Below are 25430 nucleotides of genomic sequence, written 5' to 3'. Positions count from 1 at the left end.
AAGGACCCTCAAGCACACCTGAAGCCTGTCATTAGGCCATATATCTCTGCTACCTCCCTGTAGGGTCAAGGTCACCCAGAAGACATGTGACTTGCCTGTCAGCTAATATGTTGGGAGTATGGGGGTTGGGGGTGGTGGCAATAGCCCAGTTTACCAGGCTTAATGGTGTATAAGTATATCTAGCTGAGGGCAGGGCTGCCAGATGTTTAGGTCAGGACGGGGCTACCAGACGTTGGACCCAGTTGCCTCATTCTGTCCCTCTTTCTTTCTCAGGAGCCTGCTAGAGCTAGCACTCAGGGCTGGGGGGTAGGGTACAATTAAGGTCAATGCTGTCATTCTGGGAGCTCACAGGTCTTCACCCGACTTGCAGATGAGTGTCCTGGAGACCTCTGAGCTTACCTTGGATCATGCAATCAGAAGGTCAATAGATGGAGATTTGGAAAATGACTTTACAGATCATCTGCTCTAGTGGTATCAAATTCAGAAAAGGATCCTCAGCAGGCAGCATGTTGACTCAGAAAACCAAAAATTAACATTATCTCTGTTTTGTATTTTTTTATTTCTTCTGTTAAACATTTCCCCATTACAATTCCTATTAACAACACCTGATTTTAATCTGATTCTGGCTGCATCAGGGGGGTTAGTCCTGGAATTTGATCCCTGTGTCCTAATCCATCCTCAGTAATAATGCCCATAGTAATGCCAGTGCATCGCTAACCCTTACATGGTGCCTGCTGTGTGCCAAGCACTGTGCTAAGGACTCCACAATCATTGCACCTCATTTTTGACCCTCACAACAACCCTGAGAGGCAGATGCTATTATTATCCTCATTTTGCAGTTGATTGATGCAAACAAAAGCTAAGTGACTTGTTCAGGGTCACACAACTAGTAAGGGTCAGGCTGAATTTGAACTCAGGTTATCCTAACTCCAGGCCCAGCTCTCTATCTATTGTGCCACCTAGCTGCCCAAGAAGGGAACGAGGGCCTCTGACAGGTCTTTCACTGAGAAAGCTGGACTTTGTGTAAGCAGAGAGCCCAGCTAATTTCCTAGGTCAACTCAGTTTGAAAGAAAACACAAGCTCATAGACCCAGAGGTAGAAGAGAACTTGGGCACCACTGAGTAGAAACCACTGAGGTTGCCACCATTTTGTAGACAACACATGGGACACAGCTTAAGTGATTTGCCCAGAGTCCTACAGATAGGAAATATCTCAAGTGGGATTGGAACCTTGAGCTTCCTCACTCCAAATCCAGGGCTCTATCTACTGAGCATACTTCCTTTCAGTGTTTGAGAGACCCCTGGTCCTGCCCTCTCCTCAATCACTCTGTGGTCACAATCCTGGAACAAAGTTGGCTATCAGGTCCCATGTTGGGTATCATCACATTTTGAGAGGGTCCAATGTATGTAGTCAATGGACATTGACCCAAGGAGCCAACTAGGGTTCTGGGACCAGAAGATCACTGAGAGATGCACCAGAGGATCATAGATTTTGAGGTAGAGTTGACTGTAGACATTATCTAATCCAACCTTTTCATTTTACAAATGAGGGACCCGACCCAGAAAGATTAAAGAACTTGGCTAAGGACAACAAGAAAAGCAGAACCAGTCATTACACCCAGGTTCTCTTGACTCCAAATCCAGTGTTTTTCCCCCATGCTGCCATACTGTCTGAAGGTGATTTTGCTGGCTGGTACTAAACAAAAAAAAGCCTGAGGTTCAAATGAAGGTGAGGATCAGCCCTTCCTACCACCCTGCCTGGCCATCCTTGTTCCAAGCTCTCCTTTCCTCATCAGCCACAGAGGTAAAGAGGTGGGACTGCCCTTTCCCCCTTCCTCAGCCCTTTGTGATGGCCTTCCCTTCCAGGCTGCCCTCCATGACCTTGCTGTCTAATTTCATCAAGCTTTCTACAGGTGTGTGGGGGTGGGGTGGGAGGACCATAGTGAATACACTGCCACTTGCCTTGGTCGTGATCCCACTAGGAGCAGTCTTCCCCAAGGAGGGCTGCTTTTTGCTCAGCAGCATCAGGGATCCCCATCCTCACTTGTCCAACCTCCCTTGAACTGTGGTGGGGAATTCAAGTGCTGTATTTTAGGAGCCTTTTCAAATGTTAACAGGCAGACATGAGCATTGAATGCTATGAACAGAAGGGCCCTGGAGGGCATCAGTTTCTTCTACTGGACTGCAACTTTGGTAGCTCTCACATTTTCCCTTTGCAAACAGATGCATTTGTTTCCAATAAAGTAAGAAAAAAGCCATCACTTAGTCCTCCAGGAGGTATTGAAGGAGGTTAGATCCTCCGAGTCACCTGGAGGGTCTGTCTGCAAATTTATTATGCCTGTGAGTTGGTGGAAAACTGTGAGGGAGACAGCATAATGTAATCACTAGGGCACTGGGTTTGAAGTAAAGAAATTCTGGGTTCAAATACTACTTCAGATACTTGCTGACTCTGTGACTTCTGGGCAAGTCACTTAACCTTCTGTGACTCAATTTCCTCATCTGCAAAATGAGAGAGATGAACTCAGTGGCCTCTAAAATCCCTTCCAGCTCTAGACTTCTCATCCTTTGAAAGGTCTTGCTCGATCCAGCCTCAGACATGTACTAGTTGTGTGACCCTGGCAAGTCACTTCACCCTGTTTGCCTCCATTTTCTCCTCTGTAAAATGAACTAGAGAAAGAAAAGGAGAAGGAAAGATACTCCAGTGTCGTTGCCAAGGAAACCCCAAATGGGGTCGTGAAGAGAAATGACTATGCAACAGTCATTGTCTGGTTTCACTATTGTCTGGTTTCACCTTTCTGCCCTCTTTTGACATTTAAAGGCCTCTGTGAGGTGGGGTGGAGAAGGGACCAGAAACCCAGAAATGAGAACTTAAAGTCATTTGCTCAGAATCAGCCAGCTAGCAGATATCTGAGAAGGATTTGAACCTCCAAATCTAGTATTCTATCTACCACACTATACTGGCTGCCCTTCATACCAACACCCTTACCAGCCTCACACATAAACTCTTTACATGAGACTCAGCACAGCAGGCTTCTACTGGAGACTAGGTGAACTGATTTCTTTGGCCAGCTGTCCCCACTTGATCTTGGTATTCTGCCTTTGGGCTTTTGGCTCAGACTGAGATAGGCCTCTGCAGGGCTCTTAAGGAGAGGCTTCTTATCCCATCACATTCTCCTCACAAGTTGGAGAGCTGAACCATTTTTCCCCACTAAGGAAAGATACTGTTAATATTTTTTTTTCTCAAGCTCCCCAGAGAATCTGATGCTTATCCTAGAATATCAGAGCTTATAGAGCCATCAGAAAACACCTGGACCCCTCCCTTATGGTGAGGAACCTGATGAATGGAGAAGGGAAGTCCTCCCCAAAGCTGGCAGAATTGAAACTAGAACCCATGTCTCCTGAATCCCATTGGGACCAATGTGCTTTTGGTCTATTTCAAAGCATTTGGAACTACTGCAGGGCCTTAGGAAGGAGTAAATGGCTAACCTGAACCAGGGTCCATTTTTTAATAATCCATGGCCAATATTTAATGGTTGACCAGTCCCCTCTAACATTCATGGGATGCAGTGGATAGTGTGCTGGGCCTGGGGTCAGGAAGATCTGATCTCACATCCAGTCTCAGACACTAGCTGTGTGACCCTGAGCAAGTCACTCACTCTCTGTTTGCCTCAGTTTTCTCCTCTGTAAAATGAGGGTAATTATAGTACCGATCTCCTAGGGTTGTTGGGAGTATCAAATGAGATGGTATTTGCAAAAGCACTTAGCTCAATGTCTGACAAGTGGTAGGTACTATGTCAATGTTGGTTACTATTATTATTTCCTGGGGGGAGCACAGGGAATTTGCATTAAGGTGAATCTGAAACAGGAGAAGATATCTGGCAGGTAGGCAGTGCCACGAAGCTCTGCATTCCAAGTACAACCCAGGGGAACCCAGAACTCCTGTGTACCAACTAAGGGTGATGCTCAGATGGGGTCAGCTGCCTCTGGCTCACCTGTTGGCAGGGCCCAAGGTTCTAGCCTGTCCACTTTGGACTTTGGATCACTGAGGCAGACTCTGTTAGCCTGACAGGCAGAGGTTATATAGTAAGAGCTTTCTCCACATAATACTTGCTTCTGTGCCCTTTGCTCCATGGTCTCTGCCCTTTTAGTCCATGTTCCTGGATTTCATGCCCATAGGCCTGGGGCAAGCTCCTGGAATGCCCTCTTTTAAAGGATGCTATGGAGCGTATGATGACAGCCATAGAAGGTGGGTGGAGGATGGGAAGAGGGCTACTGAGAGGCAACAAGAACCACTGAAATGAGATGGAGGGTCTGATGATGGTCACAGTAGGAAAGGTGAATACGTGATGAGGATAATGGGGGCAGGCCTACATGGAACCTTCCTTGCCATCCCATGTGTCAGAAGCCCCTTCTCTTGATGTGATCTTGCCTGCCTGAGGGACCAAGGCAACAAAGGTATGGGGTTCCACGATGAGTCAGCTATTATTGCCTTGTCTATTTAGCAGATTTTCTCCTCTCAGCAGACGAGCCAACCTCCCCCAAAAAGCCAAAGAGTCTCCCTGGACCCTGCGATGTGGACAGCCAGAGTCCTTTGGTCCCTGCAGAATGGACCTCTGTGAAAATTGGCCCTGAAGGAGGAGGGAATGAAGATGGCATCCTGGCCGTATGTGTCATGGTCACCAGTGATGGCAGCAGGTCCGTATATTCCCAGAGAAATGCTGGCTTCACCTAGGATTTCTGATCCAGTCATACCCTCTGCTGGAGAGTAGGGAAAGTGCCGTGTCTGTGGGTCTCCTTACCCTGTGGTCTTCTCCACCCAGAGCAGTGAGTCACTCTCTAGGCAGCGGGCCCAGGCAGGAGAGACCACACACATCCCACTTCACACATGAGGTACACTGTGCCCCAATGGGTGACCTTGTAGATCCCTTGGACCCAGTTCCTGCCCTTCTATCACTGATGACGATGTCTGTATCAGTGAATACTCTGTGTGTGTGTGTGTGTGTGTGTGTGTGTGTGTGTGTGTGTGAGGGGGGGGGGGAGGGAGGGAGGAAGGGAAGGAGGGGGAAACAGACAGAGAGAGAAGAAAGAGAGAGGAGAGAAAAGAGAGACAGAGAGGAGAAAGAGAAATAGAGAAGAGAGACAAAGAGGCAGAAAGAAGAGACAGAGAGAGGAGAGAGAGAGAGAGAGAGAGAGAGAGAGAGAGAGAGAGAGAGAGAGAGAGAGAGAGAGATTGAGACAGAGACAGAGAGCGCACAACTTTGGGCTAAAGGGACTTTATGACTCATTTAGCAACATTATTTTGTTCATAGTTCCTCCTCCTCCTCCCGAATTTCCATACAGCTAGTGAACGTCAGAATCAGGCCTTGCTGATCCAAGTCTAGCTCTGTCTGCCTTGTCACATTGTCCTCCCCTGCCCTCTGTCCTCCCAGTACTTCTCCCTCCTGTCCTGTTTTCTTAATCCTGAATCATGAAAGGAAGGTCCGATGGCTCTATGTTAAAGAGGGCTCACAGGGAGGAACCATACTGGCTGGGTGACCCTGGACAAATTATTTATCCTCTCTGGGAATCTGTAAAATTACTGTTTTCATAAATATTTTGGTAATTTTATTTCAATATAATTGATTTTGCTTTGTAATTCTATGTTGCTCTCTGATGCATTTAAAAGCATCATTCTGAGGAGGGATCCTTGGGCTCCCTTGCCCTCACTCTAGCTGAGGGGTCCGTGATACCCCAAAAGTCCAGAACCTCTGTTCTAATAAGAAGGTCCCAAGCCACATCAGTAGAGGGAGTTTCCTTATTGGATCACTCATTTAGAGGTAGAAAGGCCCTTGGGATAATCATGGTCAATCCCCTCATTTACAAATGAGGAAACTGAGACTCAGAGTAAGAGTGAATAAGCAAGCATTTATTAAGTGCTTCCTATGAGTAAGACAGACAGCCCCAGCCCCCCAAATCCCTGGAGGATCATAAGGAGTCTCTGGAGTGTTCTAAAGGGAAAGATGATATATAATGAAGAACATCTATTCTTATGAAAGTGCATTCCCTAAGAATGCTGGGAAATGCCCTGCCCAAGTATCCACTGGCAGAGCCATTGAGTTGGGGATTTAGAACTTGGGTTTGAAGACTGGGTCTCCAAACCCCATGTACTTTTTACTTCATCATCTTTAGGGAAGTTATTGGCCCCACATTAGTGAATTAGTGGTAAAGTCATAAGTGACGTGGCCCAGGTAGCATCACTTTCAGTTCAGAGTTTTCTATCCAATTTTCAAAGTGTCCTGGCTTACACCGGACTCAGTAGGAACCTACCTGAATCTTCAAGCATCTATAGTTGCCCATAAAGGAGTATTTTTCCTAGGAGCAAAGGGTAGTTGGAAAAGTAGTGAATCAAGCCAGCGAGAGTAAGAGATGTAAATAGAAAGGGAGACCTGGCCTCATAGGAAGACTTTAGGAAATAAAATTCTACCCTTGGAGTGAGAGAAACTATAAGACTGAAAAACCTAATCATACTGATAATAATAGCTAATATTACATAGTACTTACTATGTGCCACGCACTGTGCTGAGTGCTTTATAATTCATGTCTCATTTGATCCTCACCACAACCCTAGAAGATAGGTGCTATTTGGTCCTGATTTTACAGACAAGGAAACTGAGGCAAATAGAAGTTAAGTGACCTCTCCACGGTCATATAGCTTAGTTGGTGTCCAAGGTCAGATTTGGACTTAGGTCTTCCTGACTCCAGGTCCATTACTCTGACCACTGGGATTGAGGAGAGTAGTGCTCATGACATCAGCTGGAGGGTATGGGGTGGGAAAACTCCAAGATGGCCACCCAAGTTCAAGAGCACAGCCTCTTCCACTTTTGACTGATTTTCAGGTCAACCCTAGCTGAGGAGAAGTCTAGCCTGCTCCCAGCAAATTGAGAAAGAGATGAATGGCTGTGGAGGAAGATGAAGCTTGTCATAGTTGTGTGGTCCTGGCTAATTCCTTAATATATCTGGGCCTCAGTTTCCTCATCTGTAAAATGAGCAGTGTACTCAAAGACTTCTAAAGCCCTGGCCTTGTAAGTCTAGCAGCCTCTGGGCTCTTTCAGGAACCAGTCATCATCTTAGAATCTTAACTTCTCTGAGGGTCCTGGCATTGGAGTAGAAGAAGTACGGGGGTGAATTAGGCCAAGGCTAGAGGAACCCAATGAATATAGGCTCCTGGGGGGCTATCTAGATGTGTCTTCCTCCCTCTTTTATTACAGCTCTGATACTGAGTCAGATTCTGGGGGCGATTCTTCCAATATGCAGTTTGGTGGGGAGAGGGCATTGAGGGCTGAACACCTCTGCCCAAAGCCCCTCCAACGACAAGTTTCCCTGACTGTGCCCCAAACCCCAAGGATGGGCACTGGGTGCCCTGAGGAGTCAAAGGCAGCCAACGGTGAGTATGTATTTACTTATTCATTTTTTTTTCGCTCTTATTCATTCACTCAATATTTCCCAAATGCCAGTGTGTGCTTTGGTACACTTTACTCAGTTTTACTAGAAGAGAGATGATGTGGGAGAGTGTCTTTGGAGTCAAAGAACATGGGCTCAAATCCACGCTCTACTACTTGCTACCTGGGTGATTTGGGCCGAATCCGTAATCTCTCTCGGTTTGTTTTCTCCCCCGAAAAGGGGAAGTGGTTGGAGCCGATTACCTCCAAGGACCTTACAGCACGAAATCTACAATCCTGTGAGATGAGAATCAGAGATTGGGCCTGTGCTTCCTTGGTCAAAGGGAACTCCCAGATGAGGGAGCTCCCTCTACTAAAGTAGGTCACCACCATCTCTATCACCTCCATTTTTAGAAACTTGCTCAGAACACTGAGAGGTTAAGTCACTTGATCAGATCATATGAAAGACCTTGAACTCAGGTCTTTCTGACTCCAAGGAAACTTTCTCTCTAATGCTCCATGCTTCCCCCCAGATACAGTCAGAAAAGGTATGAACCACAGTTCATGAGGAGAGATAAAAGCCACACAAATACCTGTGATACAAAGTAGCTGTAGTGAGCTTACTGTGCAAGGTTCCGGCTGGGGCCACCAGGCTCCCAGAGGAGGTGATATTTGAGCGATCTCAAAGGATGTACCGGTTACACATAGTAACATTTCACCTGGGGGGAGTAGAAGAGGCTAGTGGCAGATAGAGCAGGAGGTGTGTTAATTCTGGAGTCAGAGGATCCGGGTTCAAATTCTGATTCTAAGAACTACTACCTTTTGGATAACTAATTGTTGGGAAGTTGTTTTTTGTTGGATTTTGTTTTCCTTTTTGTTTTTCTTGACATGCCTAAATCTGCCTCTATACAATTTCTTCTTGTGTGTAGTCCTGCCCTTTAGGGTCAAGGAGCACAAGTCTATTTCCTCATTCGTTGAGATGTTTAGTGACTTGCCGAAGGCTGCATAGTAATTAAGTAACAGAATCTGGACTGGAAGTCAGCTTTCCCAGCTCCTGGTCCAGGTTCGGTTAGTCTCCCCTACTGCTCCCTCTAATCCAAATGTCTCGTTTTGGAGTCAGTGGGGGGGAGGGGGGGCCTCTAATTTGTGGTGCAGGGTTGCCCTCTTGTGGCCCAAAGTTGCATTTTCCCACCCCACTCTTCTGGAGACAAGAACGTTTATAGGAATTTTCAAGGGATAGGAGAGGCAAAAATATTTTCATATGGCAAAAATTGATAGCTGTAAATCATATCAGCAAAAATTCTTTGAAGGGTCCTCAGTGATTTTTAAGAATATGAAAGGATTCTGACACCAAAAAGTTTGAGAATTGCTGATGTACATCAACCCCCTCATTTTATAGGAATGGAAACTGAGACCTAGATAACTGAGAAGGGAAGAGACTGACTTGTCCAAGGTCACACAGCAACATAATAAGATTATAACCTAAATCCTTTGATTCTGAATCCTATAGCACGTACTCCTCAACTTTAGAAGTCATCTGTTTTATTCTGCTCATTTTACAAATAAGGAAACTGAGGCCCAAAGATGGCCCCACTTGCAGATGCCTTCTGCAGGCAGTCTCTGAACTGAAGACCAACTCTGACCTCTTCCTAATCTCCTATGTATGAGAAGACGGGCTTTTGTCCTGGACAGAAATATGAAAGTTCAGAAGAGGAAAGGGTTTGGGGGGAAAGAAGTAAACTCTGTTTTGGGCACATTTAGTTTGAAATGCCTACAGAATATCCAATTTAAGATGTCCAAAAGGCAGTTGGTGATGCTCAGGAGAGAGATTGGGACTGGATTTACAGAACCAGGTCATACAACTTATAAATAAATTTCTGGGGCAATGTTTGAATTCAGATCTTCCTGATCCCAACACTCTATCTACCAAAGAAAGAACTAGCAATGTTGATCCACTGTTAGTGACTTTTGAAAGATGGTGGAGAACAGGAGATGTACTATGGAACTGACAAATGTTTTTCCTAATTTTCATAAAGGAAGAGACTGGAGTTTATACACTATAGGCCAGTGAGCTTCACTTTGATTCCTGGCAAAATTATAGAACATGATTACAGGAATGGTAACTGAACATCTGGAAAGGAAGTGGTCACCACAGAGAGCTAGTGTGGCCTCAGCAAGGACAGATCAGACCAGACTCGCTTGTTTTCCTTTTTTTAACTAAACTGATGGACCAGGGAGATGGTATAGAAAATATTTAGCTAGATTTTAGCCAAGTATTTGATAAAGTCTCTCATGTTATACTTGTGACTATATGGGCTTAATGATCATAGCAATTATTAGGCACCTAGTATGTGCCAACCACTGTGGGGATACAATTACAATGAATCAATGAACATTCCCTTCTTCCAAGAAGTTTCTAATCTGGGGAGAAAATAAATCCATGTATTTGGATAATGATAAAGGGATGATAAAGTAGTTCAGTGTGGAATATTTGAGGAAGAAGAGAATTAGAATAAGGGGGATCAGGAAAGGCTTCTTGCAGAAGATGATGCTTGAGGAAGAGAAAGGTTCTATACGGTAGAAGTGAGAAGGGGAGGGCATTCTAGCCATGGGAAATGGCCAGTGCTGAGTCACAGGGGATGGGCTAGCATGTGAGAGATACAAAGGTCACTCTTCATTTTTCTGGGTTCGCTTCCTCCTTTGTGAAGTAAGGGGATTGGACCCTTTTAAGGTGCCTTTCAGCTCTAACATTCCATGATCCTTGGCTGGCCCTCTTGGCCTCAGAAAACCATGGTGAGGACCAAAGGAGATAAGAGATCTGAAACCCCAATGGAAAGGGGGTGTTGGAGTTAGAGAAGACAGAAAGAGGGAGAAGAAGGGGACCTATGGCCAAGCACATCACAACCGGACTGTTCTGCCAACATGCATTGGTTAACTTTTAGTTCCCCTTTATGTCTTCATCTTAAATATTTAAATTACCTTGACCTGAAAAATTCCTCCAACTTCATGAACCAGGAAAAAGGATGAAAGTAATGGGGTGTGTGTGTGTGTGTGTGTGTGTGCATGCGCGCGCGTGTGTGTATGTGTGTGTGTGTGTGAGAGAGAGAGAGAGAAACAGAGAGAAAGAGAGGCAGAGAGAGAGAGAGAGAGAGGCAGAGAGAGAGAGAGAAAGAGACAGAGAGAGAGAGAGAGAAAGAGACAGAGAGGCAGACAGAGAGAAAGACATCTCCTACTTCTTCCCTGGGATTCAGAGCAATTTTTTTCTGTGCTTGGCCATAGAGAAGCTGGTCGATGGCTTCTTTGACCCCTGCAGGCTCAAATGACTTGTGGGGCACTCATCATAATAAAGGTCTATTTCAGGCATTCTTCCCCTTTTTTGTCTTATGACTTTTGTCCCTTTAGCAATTTAGTGGAGCCTATGGAGAGACCTCTTCTCAGAATAATGTTTTGAATAATTGAGATACCTGCTAAATTTCAGTCAGATGTTAGAGAAAATAAAGATGTAATTTTTTTCCCCATCTAGGTTCCTGGACCCCCTGAAATTTATCCAAAGAAAAGGACCTTTTGGGTACATGAACTCTAGGTTAAGAGCCTCTAGTGTATTATACCAAAATAATTTGAATGTTCGTTAGAGGTCATTATAAATGGATATATGTATATATATACATGTGATTCATGCACTTTAATATGTATTTATAATACATTCACCCACGTGTAGGTGTGTATATATACATACATATATATGCATGTATACATGTATAAATATATGTAGTTATATATAGGGCAAATCAGTTCACCTCAGTCTGCCTCAGTTTCCTTATCTGTAAAATGGGGATCATAAAAGCACCCACCTTCCAGGGTTGTTGAGGATCAAATAGGATCATATGTGTGAAAGTGTTCTGGAAACCTTATGGTTGTTATAATTATTATAACATCCCTGAATGCTGTTGTGATCTTAGATATGTCCAGACAACATGTATATGTATGTGTGTGTGTTAAATATATATATATGCACAATAATGTGGGATAATGTGAAAGGGTATATGCATATATACATGTATAGATATATTTATATACACATATAACAAATGCCTAGGATACAGGGACATTCTCAGCTGTTCTGTATACACATATAACAGCTAACTTCATGAACCAGCTGTTCTGTCTCCTCACAGGACAGAGCAAAGGGAAATCAATCATAGCCAGAGGGGTTCGGGTGGGATACCAGGAAGACCTTTAGTGGGAACCAAAAATTGTGGGTTGAGGTGAGAGATTCATTGACTGAGTGTGGGATCTGAGGAGGAGTCCTAGGCGTCTCTGAAGGTTCCCACCTGGGTGCCTGGGAGGAAGGGTGAGAGCATCAGCAGCCATGGGGAAGGAAGGAAGGAGGAGCAGGTCTTTGTGGGAGGAGGGCAAGGTCAGTGTGGGGCACATGCCAAACGTATGCCAAGATTGCTGAGCACTAGAAAGGGAGACAATGAAATCACCCTCCCATGTGAGTCTTTAAAAAGAGGATTCATTGTCCTCCCAGAGAGTTTGTTTGGGACCATCTGGGCGGCTGTCTGGCAAGGTTTGGGGAGAGTCCTCAGAACATGGAAAAGTGCCCTCCTGGGTCAGCTTGGGGTCCTGTCTTGGCTTGGGGTGCTGTGGAATGTTTGGATGGGGGATGGTGAAGCTCTTGGCTTTCCCCATAACTCTTTGCAGAAGGTCAAAAGGGCTGCCGGAAGATAAGGGGGAAGGCTTGAGAATGGACTTTACAGATCCCACAGAACCCTTCTGGCCAAAGGCTGGAAGACATAAAAACCCATAAAACCAAAGACTTTTGTATCAGAGTGTGCGAGTGTATTTGTATCTCTATGTGACTGTCCTCATTCGCTTATGTATGTATGTATGTCGATGCATATCTACTTGTATGTGCCTGTACATGTCAGTATGAGACTGAATGTGTGTGTGTGTGCGCGTGTGTGTACGTGTGTGTGTGTGTGCGTGCATGCATGTGATTCTTGGGGCCAGAAGTGAGGAGTACAGGAAAAAGCCCTGAATTTGAAACCAGAGTACCTGGATTTAATTCTGCTTCCTTATTGGCTGTGTGCCCCGGCCTTCAGTTTTTCCCTTGTAAAATGAGGAAGCTGGGCAGGATAGACTTGAGGGTTACTTCCAGCTCTAAATCAGGGATGCTGGAGTACAATGTTCATAAAACTGTGCAATAAACCTTGAAACACCCCAGATTTGTTTTTTAGATGACCTTCATGTTGCTTTAAAATGATCATTTTAGAGGATTTCACTGTAAGGGTTCTGTCAAAGTTCTGTTTAAGCAGGATTCTACCACTATAGAAGAGTTTGCGATGCCCTTTCAGAGTTCATTTCCCTAGTGTCTGTGGCCCATATCTGGAGACCCATTGGGGAACACCGGCTTTCGCATATATTCTTGCTTTGCTCATGAGCCCCAAGGTGACTGCAAGGAGAGTCCTTTTCAATTCTATAATCAGTATAATATAAAAATCCCTGGAGGGATCACACTTGGGTGGTGGGGGAATGTTTCAAATGGCTGCCTTTACTCCTATCTAATTCAATCTTTTTTTAACCTCTCAAATTTGTACATGACGCAAAGCTCACATGTTGTAAAAGAGAATCAGGATCTGAAAGGTCTCAACAGGCTGGGACAATTTACCAAAATGAATAAATTGGAATTTAATATAAGTAAATGTAAAATCTTACCTATGGGTTCAAAAAGCAAACTATACGAGCACAGGATAGGGAAGATGGGGCTAGAAGATATTTAATATAAAAAAGACTTGGAGTTTTTAGTAGACTGGGAGTTAATAGCACGAGAAGCTAAGTGGTGCAGTGAATGGAGCTTGGGCTCTGGAACCAGGCAGACCTGAGTTCCAATCCAGCCTCAGGCACTTTTTAGCTGTGTGACCTAGGGCAAATCAATTTACCTCTCCATGCCTCAGTTTCCTTATGTGTAAAATGAGGATCATAATAGCTCTCACCTTCTGGGGTTGTTGTGAGGATATGTGTGAAAGTGCTCTGTAAACCTTAGGGCTGTTATAATTATTATAACATCTCAAAATGCTGTTGTGATCTTAGACTTCACCAATAGTTGAATACGGGCATAAAGTCCAGACAAGATGCTCTTCTAGATCATTGTCAGACCACATTTGGAGAACTGGGCTTGGTTCTAGAGGCAATATTTTGTGAAGGATGTTGGCTAATTAGAGCACCCCAGAGTAGGGTAATGTGAACTGAAATCATGTCCTATCAGGACTAGATGAAGGGACCAGTGATGTGTAAATCCAGATAAGACAGGGCTTTGGGGAGAGCAGTATGGGGGGGCATTAGGGTGGTCTGCAAATATTTAAAGCCTTATTATATGAAAGAGCTGAATGACCCCAGAGCACAGAACCAAGATAAATGGGTGGAAGTTATAGAGGAAGGGAAGAAAGAAGCATTTACTAAACACTCACTGTATGCTGGACACCATGCTAAACATGTTGCCAGTATCTCATTCAGTCCTCACAACATCCCTGTGAAGGAAGTGCCATTATGATCCCCATTTATGGCTGATGAAACTAAGGTAGAAAGAAAGTCAGTTACTTGCTCAGGATCACATAGCTAGTAAGTGTCTGAGGCTGGATTTGAATTCAGGTCTTCCTGACTCCTGGCCCAGAGTTGCACCACCTAACTGCCTAGCTATTATAGGGAGCCAAATTTTAGCCCAATATAAGCCAGAATTTCCCAGCAATCAGAGTTCTTCTACTCTGGAGTGACTGTACTCCAGAGAGAGTGAGTTCCTTATTGCTGGATGTATTCGAGCAGATCCTGACTGATGACTTGTTGGGGGTATGCTAGAGGGGACTGCCACTCAGGTGTGGGACTGATGAACTTGAAGATCCTGTCCAAATCTGTGGTTCATCGCTAACTAGCCTTCAGCTTGGCAAAACTCTCCAAGTAACTTTGGAAACAGATCATTTCCCAAAGGAGGTATAAGTGCAGGTCATCCTGTGATTGGATTGGGTTGTCCATATTTAGAGGAGGTGTGTTGTGAGTGACTTGTTGACATTTGTAGCGTACTTCCTATGTGCACTGTGATAGGTACTTCACAATTATTATCTCCTTCGATCCTCACAACAACCCTGGGAGGTAGGTACTATTATAATCTCCATTTTACAGATGAGGAAACTGAGGCAAACAGTGAACTGATTAGCCCAAAGTCAACCAGCTAGGAAGTGTTTAAGTCCAGATCTGAACTCAGATCTTCTTGGTTCCAGGCCAGCACTCTCTCCACCGCACCACCTAGCTACCCCAAAGCAGAGGGGAAAGGGAAAGAAGGGGGTCCCATGTCAGAACCTCTTAACACCTGTGTTCAAACCATAGAGACCAGAGCTTCACATCGATCCTGCTTGCTGAAATCAGCATGGGGAAAGCGCCTTTTGCTTGGATATTAAATGACTTGTCTTTTCCATTGTTACCACAGCTCTCCAACGGGCCCATAGCTTCCAGCAACCGACTTCAAACAAATACCAAAACTGGAGAAGAAAATTCCAATCCAGTAAGTCATCCTCTATCACTTTCTGTTCATTCTTTAAGACCAGCTGCCTCCTTTCCCATCCCCTTCTTCTCCTCCAAGATTGAGGACAGAAGGAAGGGGCTGGGGGCGGGGTGAGAGGATGATTTTCTTTGTGTCTGTGCAAGGCCATATGGGGAATTCAACCTGCACTGGCTCTGGAAACATCCCCTCTTCATTTGCTACCCCCCACCCCCATCCCATCCCTCAAAGAAAATCACCACAGTGGGGTCACAAGCTTGGGGGTGGAGGGAAGCAGGGAGTGGGGTGACAAGATAGCTTCTTGCAACTATATACAAATTAACTTAGAAATGAGCAGAACTCAGCCCCTTTAAACTTTAAAAAAATATTGAAAACTGAACACGGATAGTACAGCCAACTAAACTCGTTTAGACGTTCAAGTTAATTTATTTCAATGCGAAAAGTATTACCATTTTGCAGTGTTTCTCTCTAAGACTTAAGTTCTCATCAGTCCTCTTTTTAAAAACAGGTCCAGCCAAATTTAATTCACCAAGCTTTTATTAGACACCTACTGTGTGCTGGGTGAAGGGGAGACAACTCTGTGTGTTTGTGTGTGTGTGTCTGTGTGTGTGTGTGTGTGAGAGAGAGAGAGAGAGAGAGAGAGACAGACAGACAGACAGACAGACAGAGAGACAGAGACAGAGGCAGAGAGAGAGGAGAGACAGAGACAGAGAGAGACAGAGAGAGAATTCTTACCCCCAAGGAGTTTTTATTTTACTCAGATGATGCAACATGTGCACAGACAAGTTATTATAAGAGATATATGGAATAAGTACCAATTATTTGGGGGAGGGTGGGATAAGCAACTTAGGCATTAGGAAAGCAGGCAGGAGCTACCCAGCTCACTCCCTGGTGTCGAGCAGAGGGAGGGTGGTGGTTCAGAGAGCAGCAGTGTTTCTTGGAGATGCCCTAGTTTCCTTATTTGTAGAATGAGAGGTTTAGACTAAGTGACCTCCAAAGTTGAATCTATAAGCCTAAGTTCCTAAATCTACCTCCTAGGGGCAGTCCAGTATCCTCATTTCTTGTAGGAGAATGAGGTTAGAGAGGAGGTGAGATAACCAAGGAAGCCAGGAGACTCCCTCTGCCCCCCTTCCCCCCAAAAACAAAGGGAAAAAACCCCGAAGGAACAAAGTTGTTTTTTTCTTCCAGCCCAGCTCCCTGGGCTATAGTGGGGGGAGGAGGGAGGAGACAGGGAGGGAGGGATGAGTCATGCAGCACTGTCAGCAATGACCCCCCTCCCACACCAGCCTTTGAGGGTCAATAGTCACACAGACCCCCCTCTGACTCCAACTGTTTGACACCCACTTCTGTTCTGACCCTCCCACCCACTACAGCTAGAGAACCTGAGCTGGAACAAACGACAGCTGTTGTCCCAAACTGGAGCTAGGCGGCCAACAGCAGAGAGAGGATGGCCTCATATTCCCCTTTGGCCTTCTGGGAGCCCGGAGGCCAAGGCAGCTGCCTCAGTGGGACTGGGGTGCAGCATTTTGTGTTGGTGGGGCCCCACCTCACCCTCCCAACAGTGCTTTGGGATGTAAAATAAATATTTAATGTTTAGAATCAGAGGCCTGTAAGGATTCGTAGACATCTAGCCTAGGCCTTCTTTCATAAAGAAACAGAGACTCAAAGAGATGACAAAGTGGCAGCAGCAATTTGTGGCAATGCCAAGGTTAGAACTCAAACCTCCTGACTCTCAGTTTGGTGGGGGATTTTCTCTTCCAAAAAAAAAAAGTTTTATTATATATTTAAAATGTTATCACATCTCAACAACCCATTTCCTTATAACAAATCACAGTATTTAAATAAAACCAAACCAACCCACTGACTGCCTCTAAAAATGCATTCCCCATTCCACACCCCCTTGCTGACAAGAGCAAGGTAGAATTAGAAGTCTGTTATTCTTTTCAATATACCATGCTGATTAAAGTGAATTAAAATTAAGGTTGTAAAGAAACTGAGGCCCAGAGGAATGGACCTACAGTCACACAGATAGTGAGTAGTCTTCTGACTCCAAATTCAGCCCAGTCCTCTTTCTATCATCTATACTGCCTCTATAAGGTGCTCACTGAGATCTCTTGAAGATTGAAATCTTATGTCCCTTTGATTGGTGGAATATAAGCTCCTCGAGAAGGGTCCCTCACATTTGTGTCTGTAAATGTGCCACAGTGCCTAACACATAGATGTTTTACAAATCCTTGCTGATACATCCATCTGTAAAATGGGAGTAATACCTAAACTAATTGTGGGTAAAACAAGATGGAACTGGAACCAAGTTTACTTGTGCTGCTGAAGGATGTGTTGACTTAAGTTCCAGAACAGAAGAAATGAAGATAATCCTAACCTAATTGAAAAAAATCACAGTTTAATCTTAGGATAAAAATCTCAAATAACTTATTCCAAACGCAATATGTCCCGGGAGTTTGGGGGTGCCTGAATAGTCACTATTATTTGGAGGAACTAGGAGAGTTTAGTTGGAGTTTCCATCTTGGAATGGAAAGAGGTGATGGCATTATTGAGCAGTCAGATGGGAGGGAAGGAACTGAGTACAGGTCAGAGGAGACAGGATGCGGGCTTAGTCTTCAACTATGTGAGTGGGAGGGAGGGAGACAGGCAGACACAGATGGTCTGGGACTCTGAAGTTGCCATACAATGGTCAAGCAGTAGGTGTCTTAAGCCTTCCAGAAGGAAACAGAGCAGCTGCTCAGTGAGGTAAATGATTGTAGGGTTGTAAATTTAAATCTATCTAGTCCAGTTTCTCTTATTTTACAGACGAGGAAACTGATACCCAGGGTTCTAAGTGACCTTGGCCAAAGCTACCCAGTAGCCAAGCCTGGGTTGAAATTCAGGTCATCCGATCTCAGATCTAAACGTTGATGCATAAGATGTTGTCGTTATCATTAGTTGCTTTGTAAATGCTTACTAATTGATTAAGCATTCAATAAATAGGATAATGCTTAAACAAACTGCTTGTCTTGGTCAGGGCTGTGTTGACTTAAGTTCCTGCAAGAAAAGATAAAGGGATCCCCATCTGGTCTTGGGGATACCAATATATTCTGGAGGATTTAGTAGACCTCAAGCTTGTATTTATTTATTGACATTTATTAAGTCATTGACTTAATAAGGTCATTTATTAAGTTATTGGTATTTATTAAGTCAACAGTGTGAAAAGGCAACCCAGTCAATTAGTAGACATTTATTAAGTATCTACTATGTATCTTCCTGAGTTCAAATCTGGTCTCAGACACTTACTAGCTGTATGACCCTGGGCAAGTCACTTAATCCTGTTTGCCTCAGTTTCCTCATCTGTAAAATGAACCTTGAAAGGAAAAAGCAAACCACTAAGTATCTTTGCCAAGAATAACGAGGTCAGGAAGAGTCAGACACAACTGAAAAATGACCAAATAACAAATGTTTCAGATACTGTGTTGAGCCCTGAGGTTACAAGAAGAGGCTAAAGACAGTCCCTACCCCAAAGGAACTTGCAATCTAATACCCCCAAAAGCTAGTGTGTTCTTAGGCTGTACTAAAAGACAAGTAGCTTCTGGAAGAGGGGAGTAGGGAAACTGAGGCAATGTGAAAACAAAACCATCCATCCATTTATCCATCCATCTATCTATCTATCTATCTATCTATCTATCTATCTATCTATCTATCTATCTATCTATCTATCTATCTATCCATCCATCCATCCATCCATCTATCTATCTTCTTGCAAAGAAAGACAAGTAGCACACAAAAAGGAGGAGATGTGATCATTCTGTCATACTCTATCTCAGTCTCAGCACATTTGAAGAATTGGGCTAGGTTCTGAGCATCACGTTTTAGGAGGGTTATTGACAAAATGGGAAGACATTCAGAGGAGAATGGTGTGGAGTTTCCAGTTCCAGCCACATGAGGATGGGTTGGAAGAAGCAGGGATGGCCAGCCTGGTGGGTCTTCCATCTTCAGGCATTGGGAGGGCTCTCGTGCAGAACAAAGAATTGAGTTGTTCTTCTTGGCCTCAGAGGGCAAAATTTACAGGGGAAGAAGATTTGGGTCCCATGGTGTGGGGGAAAACTTCCCCATGATTAGCACTGTCCAAAAGTGAAATGGGCTGCCTCAGGAGGTGGCCGGTTCTCCTTCATTTGAGATTTTTACCTGAGATGTGATGACCTCTTATCTGTTAGGGGCATTGGAGGGGTGGGAGTAAAGATTCTTGGTCTGGTAGGGGTTGGGACTTTTAATGTTCCTTCCAATCTTTCAGTTTATGATTCTGTGAAGTGCCATGAAAGAGATTATGGTTTTTATTGGAACTTGCTCTACGATGAGAAAAAGAAAGTAGTTCCAGCTGGGGAGCTAATCCATGAGAAAGTTTGTGGACACACTCCCACCAGTACCCTCAGCTCTTTCTCCACTGGGGTTGGGAGTCAACCAGGAAAAGAGGGAGAGAGGAAGATGAAGAGACAGGAAGGGAAGAAAGAGAGGGAGGAGCCAAGGTTGAATGCCCATCCACCGGGATCAGCTTTGTGAGCCCAGAGAATGAACTCTTGCTGGTCAGTCTAGGGACCTTTGTAAGGAGTTGCCTGTAGTTCTAAGGGCTGGCCTCCAGAAGGAGCTCCAAGGCTTCAGGAAGATGTTAATGCTTTGAACAGCTCTGAGCGAGGGAGCTCCTGGAAAGTTGGCTTGGGGGAGAAAAGCAGAGCTTGGCTCCCTCTGAGAGAAGGAGGATGGGAGAGAAGGGAGGGGAGGGCCAGAGAAGGCCAAGGACAGGGCAGTCCCTTCTGGTTCATGTACCTAATTCTCAGAGAACCTGCTGAAGGCTGGGGTTGATCCTGCAGCTGGTTGGGACCCCAAAGTAGAGCTGGCAGTCTTGTTCCTGGAGGCATTGAGAGTGGGGACCCCCGGACTGGGGGAGGGTGGATGTCGATTAAGTGCAGTTGCCTACAATGGTTGAAAAAAATTCTAAGACTTTCAGGAAGGGAACACTTTACCTGTCAAGGAAGAAGGAGGTGAGGAAAGAAATAGAGACACGATGATGGACTTTTGAGGGACTCCCTTTAGGTAGGACAAGAGGAGGTTTGCTCTGTCTGCTAGAGGATGTTCTGCCCACAGGATTGGCCCATTATCCCTAAAATTGCAGCCCTTCCAGAGGTGGCAAGTCACCTTTACAAGCCTCTGAACCTTAGTTTTCCTTATTTGTAAAATGGGGGTTTTAAAAAGCACTCTCCCTCACAGGGTCAGTGATCCAAGCAGGTAACTTGGCACTAAAGTGAGGCAGCAGGACATTATAGGTCAGAGATTTGGATTCAAATCTTGTCTTTTCTACTTATCATCTTGTGACCTTGGATAAGTCACCTTTCTGTGGTACTCAGTTTCCACATCATTAAAATGATGAGACTGATTTGATAATAAGTAAGGGGAAGACAGTACACACACACACACACACACACACACACACACACACACACCCCACTGTCATGCCTGGGAACCATAACTAGATCAGTATACCCCTCTTGCTTCAGGAGAGGGCATGATGATCAGGTAGAACTCTTCAGACCAAAACACTCATGTGACCATTCCCCTGCATATGTTGTTTCCCCCCATTTGAATAGAAGCTCCTTGAGGCCAGGTCCAATCTTGCTTTTCCATTTATATTCCTAACACTTAGTGCAGTTCTTGGCACATGGTGAACACTAAATAAATGCTTTTTATTCAGTCATTCATTTCTTGCCAGCTTTAAATCCTGTCCACCTCTGACTCATCTGGGCCAGAATGGGAATTCTTGGAACCCAATTTTCTGACCCTTGTCCATGGCTCTTACCCCCACCCCCACCCCCATCCTCCTGATGAGTGTGTCTACTTTGGGATGCCAGCTGAGGCTGAGGCAGGAGGACAGGCTATGGAAGGCTTCTGGGGAGCTGGACTCTACGGGACAATAGGAAAGGCAAGCAGAGGGGGCAGCCCCAATGTTGTCAAGAACTGAAGAGCCTTCCCTGTAGGAGAAGAGGGAGGGTGGAAAGAGAGGAGATGGGAGGAGGGCCCTGGCGCGGGCCTCGGGCTGTAGGAAGGAAGAGCATTCACAATTGATTCATAAATCTTGGTGTGCGGGAGGATTGGGTCCAATTGCCTTTTTAGGTCAGAACACATTCAAATACGGCCTGGGCAGGAGGCCTGGGTGGAGTGGGTGGCCAGCCTCCAGCCCCACATCTGCTGGGGAGGCAGGAGGGAGTGGGCAGCTATAGGCCTCCCCAAGAGAAAGGGCCTGCTCCTCCGCCAAGTCCTTGTTCAATGACTGCTGTCTCCTTACCCACCTTATGGTTTCTTCCCTTTCCCACCCGAGCAAGGCTGTAAGGGAATGACCCGAAAAGACTAAAATCACCTGGGGATTTGCTTCTCCTGTCGGCAGTTAAAAGGAGGACAGCCCTCCTGGAGAGGATTCACATGTGTGAAGCTCATCTCTATGTCAGATGACATGTCATTTCTTTGAGTGTGAGAGAATGAAATGGGTGTGTAAGAGACAATGAGTATGTAAGACAGAGAAAATGAGTGAGTGAGGGAGTGTGTACCAGAGAGTGAGTGAGATTGGGTGTAAGAGAGAAAATGAGGTGGGGGAATGTGACAGAGAAGAAATGATTGAGGAAATAAAATGTGTGTATATGTGTGTGTGTGTGTGTGTGTGTGTGTGTGAGAGAGAGAGAGAGAGAGAGAGAGAGAGAGAGAGAGAGAGAGAGAGAGAGACAGACAGACAGACAGACAGATAGACAGACAGAGACAGAGAGAGGGAGATAAATAGAAAAGGAGAAAGAAGAGAGGGAGGGGGGAAGGAGTAGGAGAGAGAGACAGAGAGAAGAAGAGGAAGAGGAAGAAGAAGAAAGAAGAGGATGGAGAGAGAAGGAGGGAGAAAGGGAGAGAGAGAGAGAGAGGAAGGGAGAGAGAGGAGGAGGGAGGAAGGGAGGAGGAGAGAGAGAGAGAGCATGCTTATTCAACTGAGCTTGGGAAGGGGGGCCAGAGGGGAAGTGAGGGAGAGAACACAAACTAATGAGACTCTGGGTATGAAACAACTGTCATTCAGGTCATTTAAAATTCCCTAATGACTAAATTAATGACAAATTAACTTCCTCTTTGTGCCGTTTCTGAATGCTAGTTTCCATGAGGAAACTAGCCCCTTAGCTGTCCTGGGTCTGGTGGTGGCTTGCCCTTCTAGTCCTGTGGGCCTGGCCCCCAGGAGGAGTGCCCTCCCCCTGCTTGGACAGTGGCCTTTGCCTCCCATCTGCTGCTTCTGGCTCCACCTGCCGACCTTCTGCTTAGGTTGGAATGACAGCAAACACCTTGGTCTGCTGCTCTCATCACCTCTGATGTTTGCTCACAGCATTCTGGGAAAAAGACTGTTTTAGAATCCTGTGGAAAGACTCACGGGGAGTTTTTTAAAGGGTGTAATAAACCCTTCCCCTCAATCCTAACAAATCCACAGACTTAAACTGGGGCAATTTATGTTGCTAAGACATGTAGTCAAACCTCCCTGATTCCCTGTTCACCTTATAGAAGTACAGAGTGTAACGGGCTTCAGGAGACTGGCGCACTCCCCAGGACTACCTGGGTCTTTGATGCTTATAATGCCTTGTGTCCTTAGTACCCACGACTTTCTGAGCCATTGGGATTCAGAGATCCCATGTGCTTGATAACCAGCTTTTCTGTGTCATCGGTCCCTGCCACTGTCCACTTCTCCTCCATCTCTCCTCTCCCTTTCCTGGGAGAGGTTGGAAACAAACTCACTTTCCTCCCTATTTTTAGAGATTCTCTAACAGACATCATGTTCTTTCCTGTCCAGATTTGACATCACTGAACAGTAAGAAATCTGTGCTGTCTTCCAAGGACTCTAATTTTCCCTCAGCCTCTGGTCCTGGGAATCCTTCTGGTGATGTTCCCCTGCCTCAGGTATGACCACAGAGATGTCTACCTTGACTTCTCAGGAAGTAAAATGTGCTATCCATCCTTCTCCCTCCCATTGCTGTCCAAAAGTTTCCTGGCACCATACAAAGTGAACAGCCCAGAATAGGAAAGGTGCAGATAAGGGCCTTGCATCATTTTGTTTAGTTCCTCTGCCCTATCCCAGCATGCACAGAATTGGCACCAGGATTATTGCCCTAAAATAACAATCCTCATGGTAAGTCAAATATAACACATACCATGCGGACAGTCAGAAAATTTTTTGGTAATTTGAAAGATTTATGTAGATATCCCCATAGATGTGCAACCAATACTTCAAAAACGTACACACACAGCCCCACTTACCCTCTTAGAAAATCATAGTTTAGAGCCAATAGGAAGTCATCCAGTCTAACCCCTACACTTTGCATTAGATAATATTCTCTTTTCCCAATTAGATGCTATTATACAATAGAAAGACATTCCTACACAAAGTAATTTTAGTTTTATGACTAACAAAGTAGAACCACATACTCTTCCTCTTTTCTCTATTTGAATTCGTTTTTATAAAAATTATTTTATTTGTTTTCAGTGTTCTACAATCACTTCCATATGTCTTAGATTTTTTCCCCTCCCTTCCCTTTCTTCCTCCCTCCCTCCCCAATCCCTCCCTGAGACAGCGTGCAATCTTATACAGGTTCTACATATACATTCCTATTAGATACATTTTCACCTTAGTCATGTTGAATAGAAGAATTAAAATGAACGGGAGAAACCATGAAGCAAAACAAAACATAATGCAGAAGAAAATGGTCTGCTTCATTATGTGAACAGTTCCATAGTTCTTTCTCTGAATGTAGAAGGCGTTTTGCCTCAAAAGTCCATTGGGAATTTTTTAGGTCCTTGTATTGCAATGAAGTACTAAGTCTACCAGAAAAATTCCTCACACACTGTGGTAGTTCCTGTGTATGAAGTTCTCCTGGTTCTGCTCCTTTCACTCACTTTCAGATCATATAAGTCTTTCCAGGCCTCTCTGAAGTCTTCCTGTTCATAGTTTCTTATAGCACAATTGTATTCCATTACATTCATATACCACAACTTGTTCAGCCATTCCCCAATTGATGGGCATCCCCTTGATTTCCAGTTTGGGCCACCACAAAGAGAACTGCTATAAATATTTTTTTACATATGGGACCCTTTCCCATTTTTATTATCTCTTTGGGATACAGTCCTAGAAGGAATGTTGCTGGGTCAAATGGTATGCACATTTTTGTAGCCCTTTGGATATAGTTCCAAATTACTCTCCAGAATGGTTGGATCAGCTCACAGCTCCACCAACAATGAATTACTGTTCCAACTTTCCCACATCTTCTCCAACATTGATTATCATCCTGTTTTGTCATGTTAGCCAATCTGATAGGTGTGATGTGGTACCTCAGAGCTGTTTTGATTTGTGTCTCTCTAATCAATAGTGATTTAGAGCATTTTTTCATATGACTATAGATAGCTTTAATTTCTTCTTCTGAAAACTGCCTGTTTATATCCTTTGACCAAGTGAGGAATGACTTGTATTCTTGTACATTTGACTCAGTTCTCTATATATTTTAGAAGTGAGGCCTTTATCACAGACACTAGTAGCAAAAATTCTTTCCCAGTTTCTTGCTTCCCTTCTAATCTTGGTTGCATTGGGTTTGTTTGTGCAAAAACTTTTCAATTTAATGCAATCAAAATTATCTATTTTGCACTTCATAATGTTCTCTGTCTCTTATTTGGTCAAAAATTTCTCCATTCTCCATAGATCTGACAAATACACTATTCCTTGCTCCCCTAATTTGTTTATAGTATCAATCTTTATACCTAGATCATGTATCCATTTGGACTTTTTTCTTGTGTACGGTGTCAGGCATTGGCCTATGCCCAGTTTCTGCCACACTGCTATCCAGTAGAAAATTCTTCCTTATGGGAACCAGTGAGATACCAGGGCTCAGTTCCTTACTTCCCGGGTAAGATGTATGTAGTAGGAAGTAGGCCAGCCTCTTAATACCCTTTTCAGATGTCAAGGGATGTTTTCATCCTTCAAAAAGATCCAAAGCTCCCAAACTTCCAGCATGATTTTCTCAGTGCTGACTAGAAATGGTGACTTTCTGAATAATGGGACGAACTGAGGGAAAGAAACCCCATAGGATCATGAATCAGGTTTGAAAGGGATATCAAGAGGCCATGTAGGCTATCCCCCTGCTTCCACATCTCCAACTGAGAGGAGTAGTCTTCCACCATTCTTGTTAAATTCTTTAGAAAAGAAGCAGGATTGAAAGGCACTCCAGTGACTGTCTGGTGTAACTCATGCCAGAGAGAGACATTCTGCGTTCATTCTGACAAGCTGTAATTCAGCTATGACTTGAAGACCTTCAGGGAAGGGGGGCCAACTACCTCCTGAGGCTGTCCATTCCAATTTGGGGTGGATCTAATAGTCAGGAAGTTATCCATCATCTCAAACACATATTTGTCTATTTACAC

At 44.6% G+C, this 25430-nt stretch overlaps 1 protein-coding gene across 8 annotated transcripts in view; it reads left to right on the top strand.

Moving 5' to 3' along the window:
- The window catches only part of MICAL2 (microtubule associated monooxygenase, calponin and LIM domain containing 2), a 253290-nt gene that overhangs the window by 163134 nt on the left and 64726 nt on the right, over positions 1-25430 (top strand). For 7 of the 8 annotated variants that reach the window (XR_011969323.1, XM_072619419.1, XM_072619417.1 and 4 more), the window contains 4 exons: positions 4520-4694; positions 7247-7422; positions 14898-14972; positions 22816-22922. Coding sequence is in view for 7 of the 8 variants with exons in the window: in XM_072619419.1 (XP_072475520.1) it covers positions 4520-4694; positions 7247-7422; positions 14898-14972; positions 22816-22922 (533 nt within the window). In the remaining variant the exon portion in view is untranslated. The remainder of the gene's footprint in view (positions 1-4519; positions 4695-7246; positions 7423-14897; positions 14973-22815; positions 22923-25430) is intronic. The other variant, XM_072619416.1, reaches the window with a different exon arrangement.

This window comes from Notamacropus eugenii, chromosome 6 (genome assembly GCF_028372415.1).
Source record: "Notamacropus eugenii isolate mMacEug1 chromosome 6, mMacEug1.pri_v2, whole genome shotgun sequence".
In the NCBI taxonomy this organism is placed as follows: Eukaryota; Metazoa; Chordata; class Mammalia; order Diprotodontia; family Macropodidae; genus Notamacropus; species Notamacropus eugenii.
The sequence above is the reverse complement of the archived record's forward strand: the minus strand, read 5'-3'. Positions and strand labels throughout refer to the sequence as shown.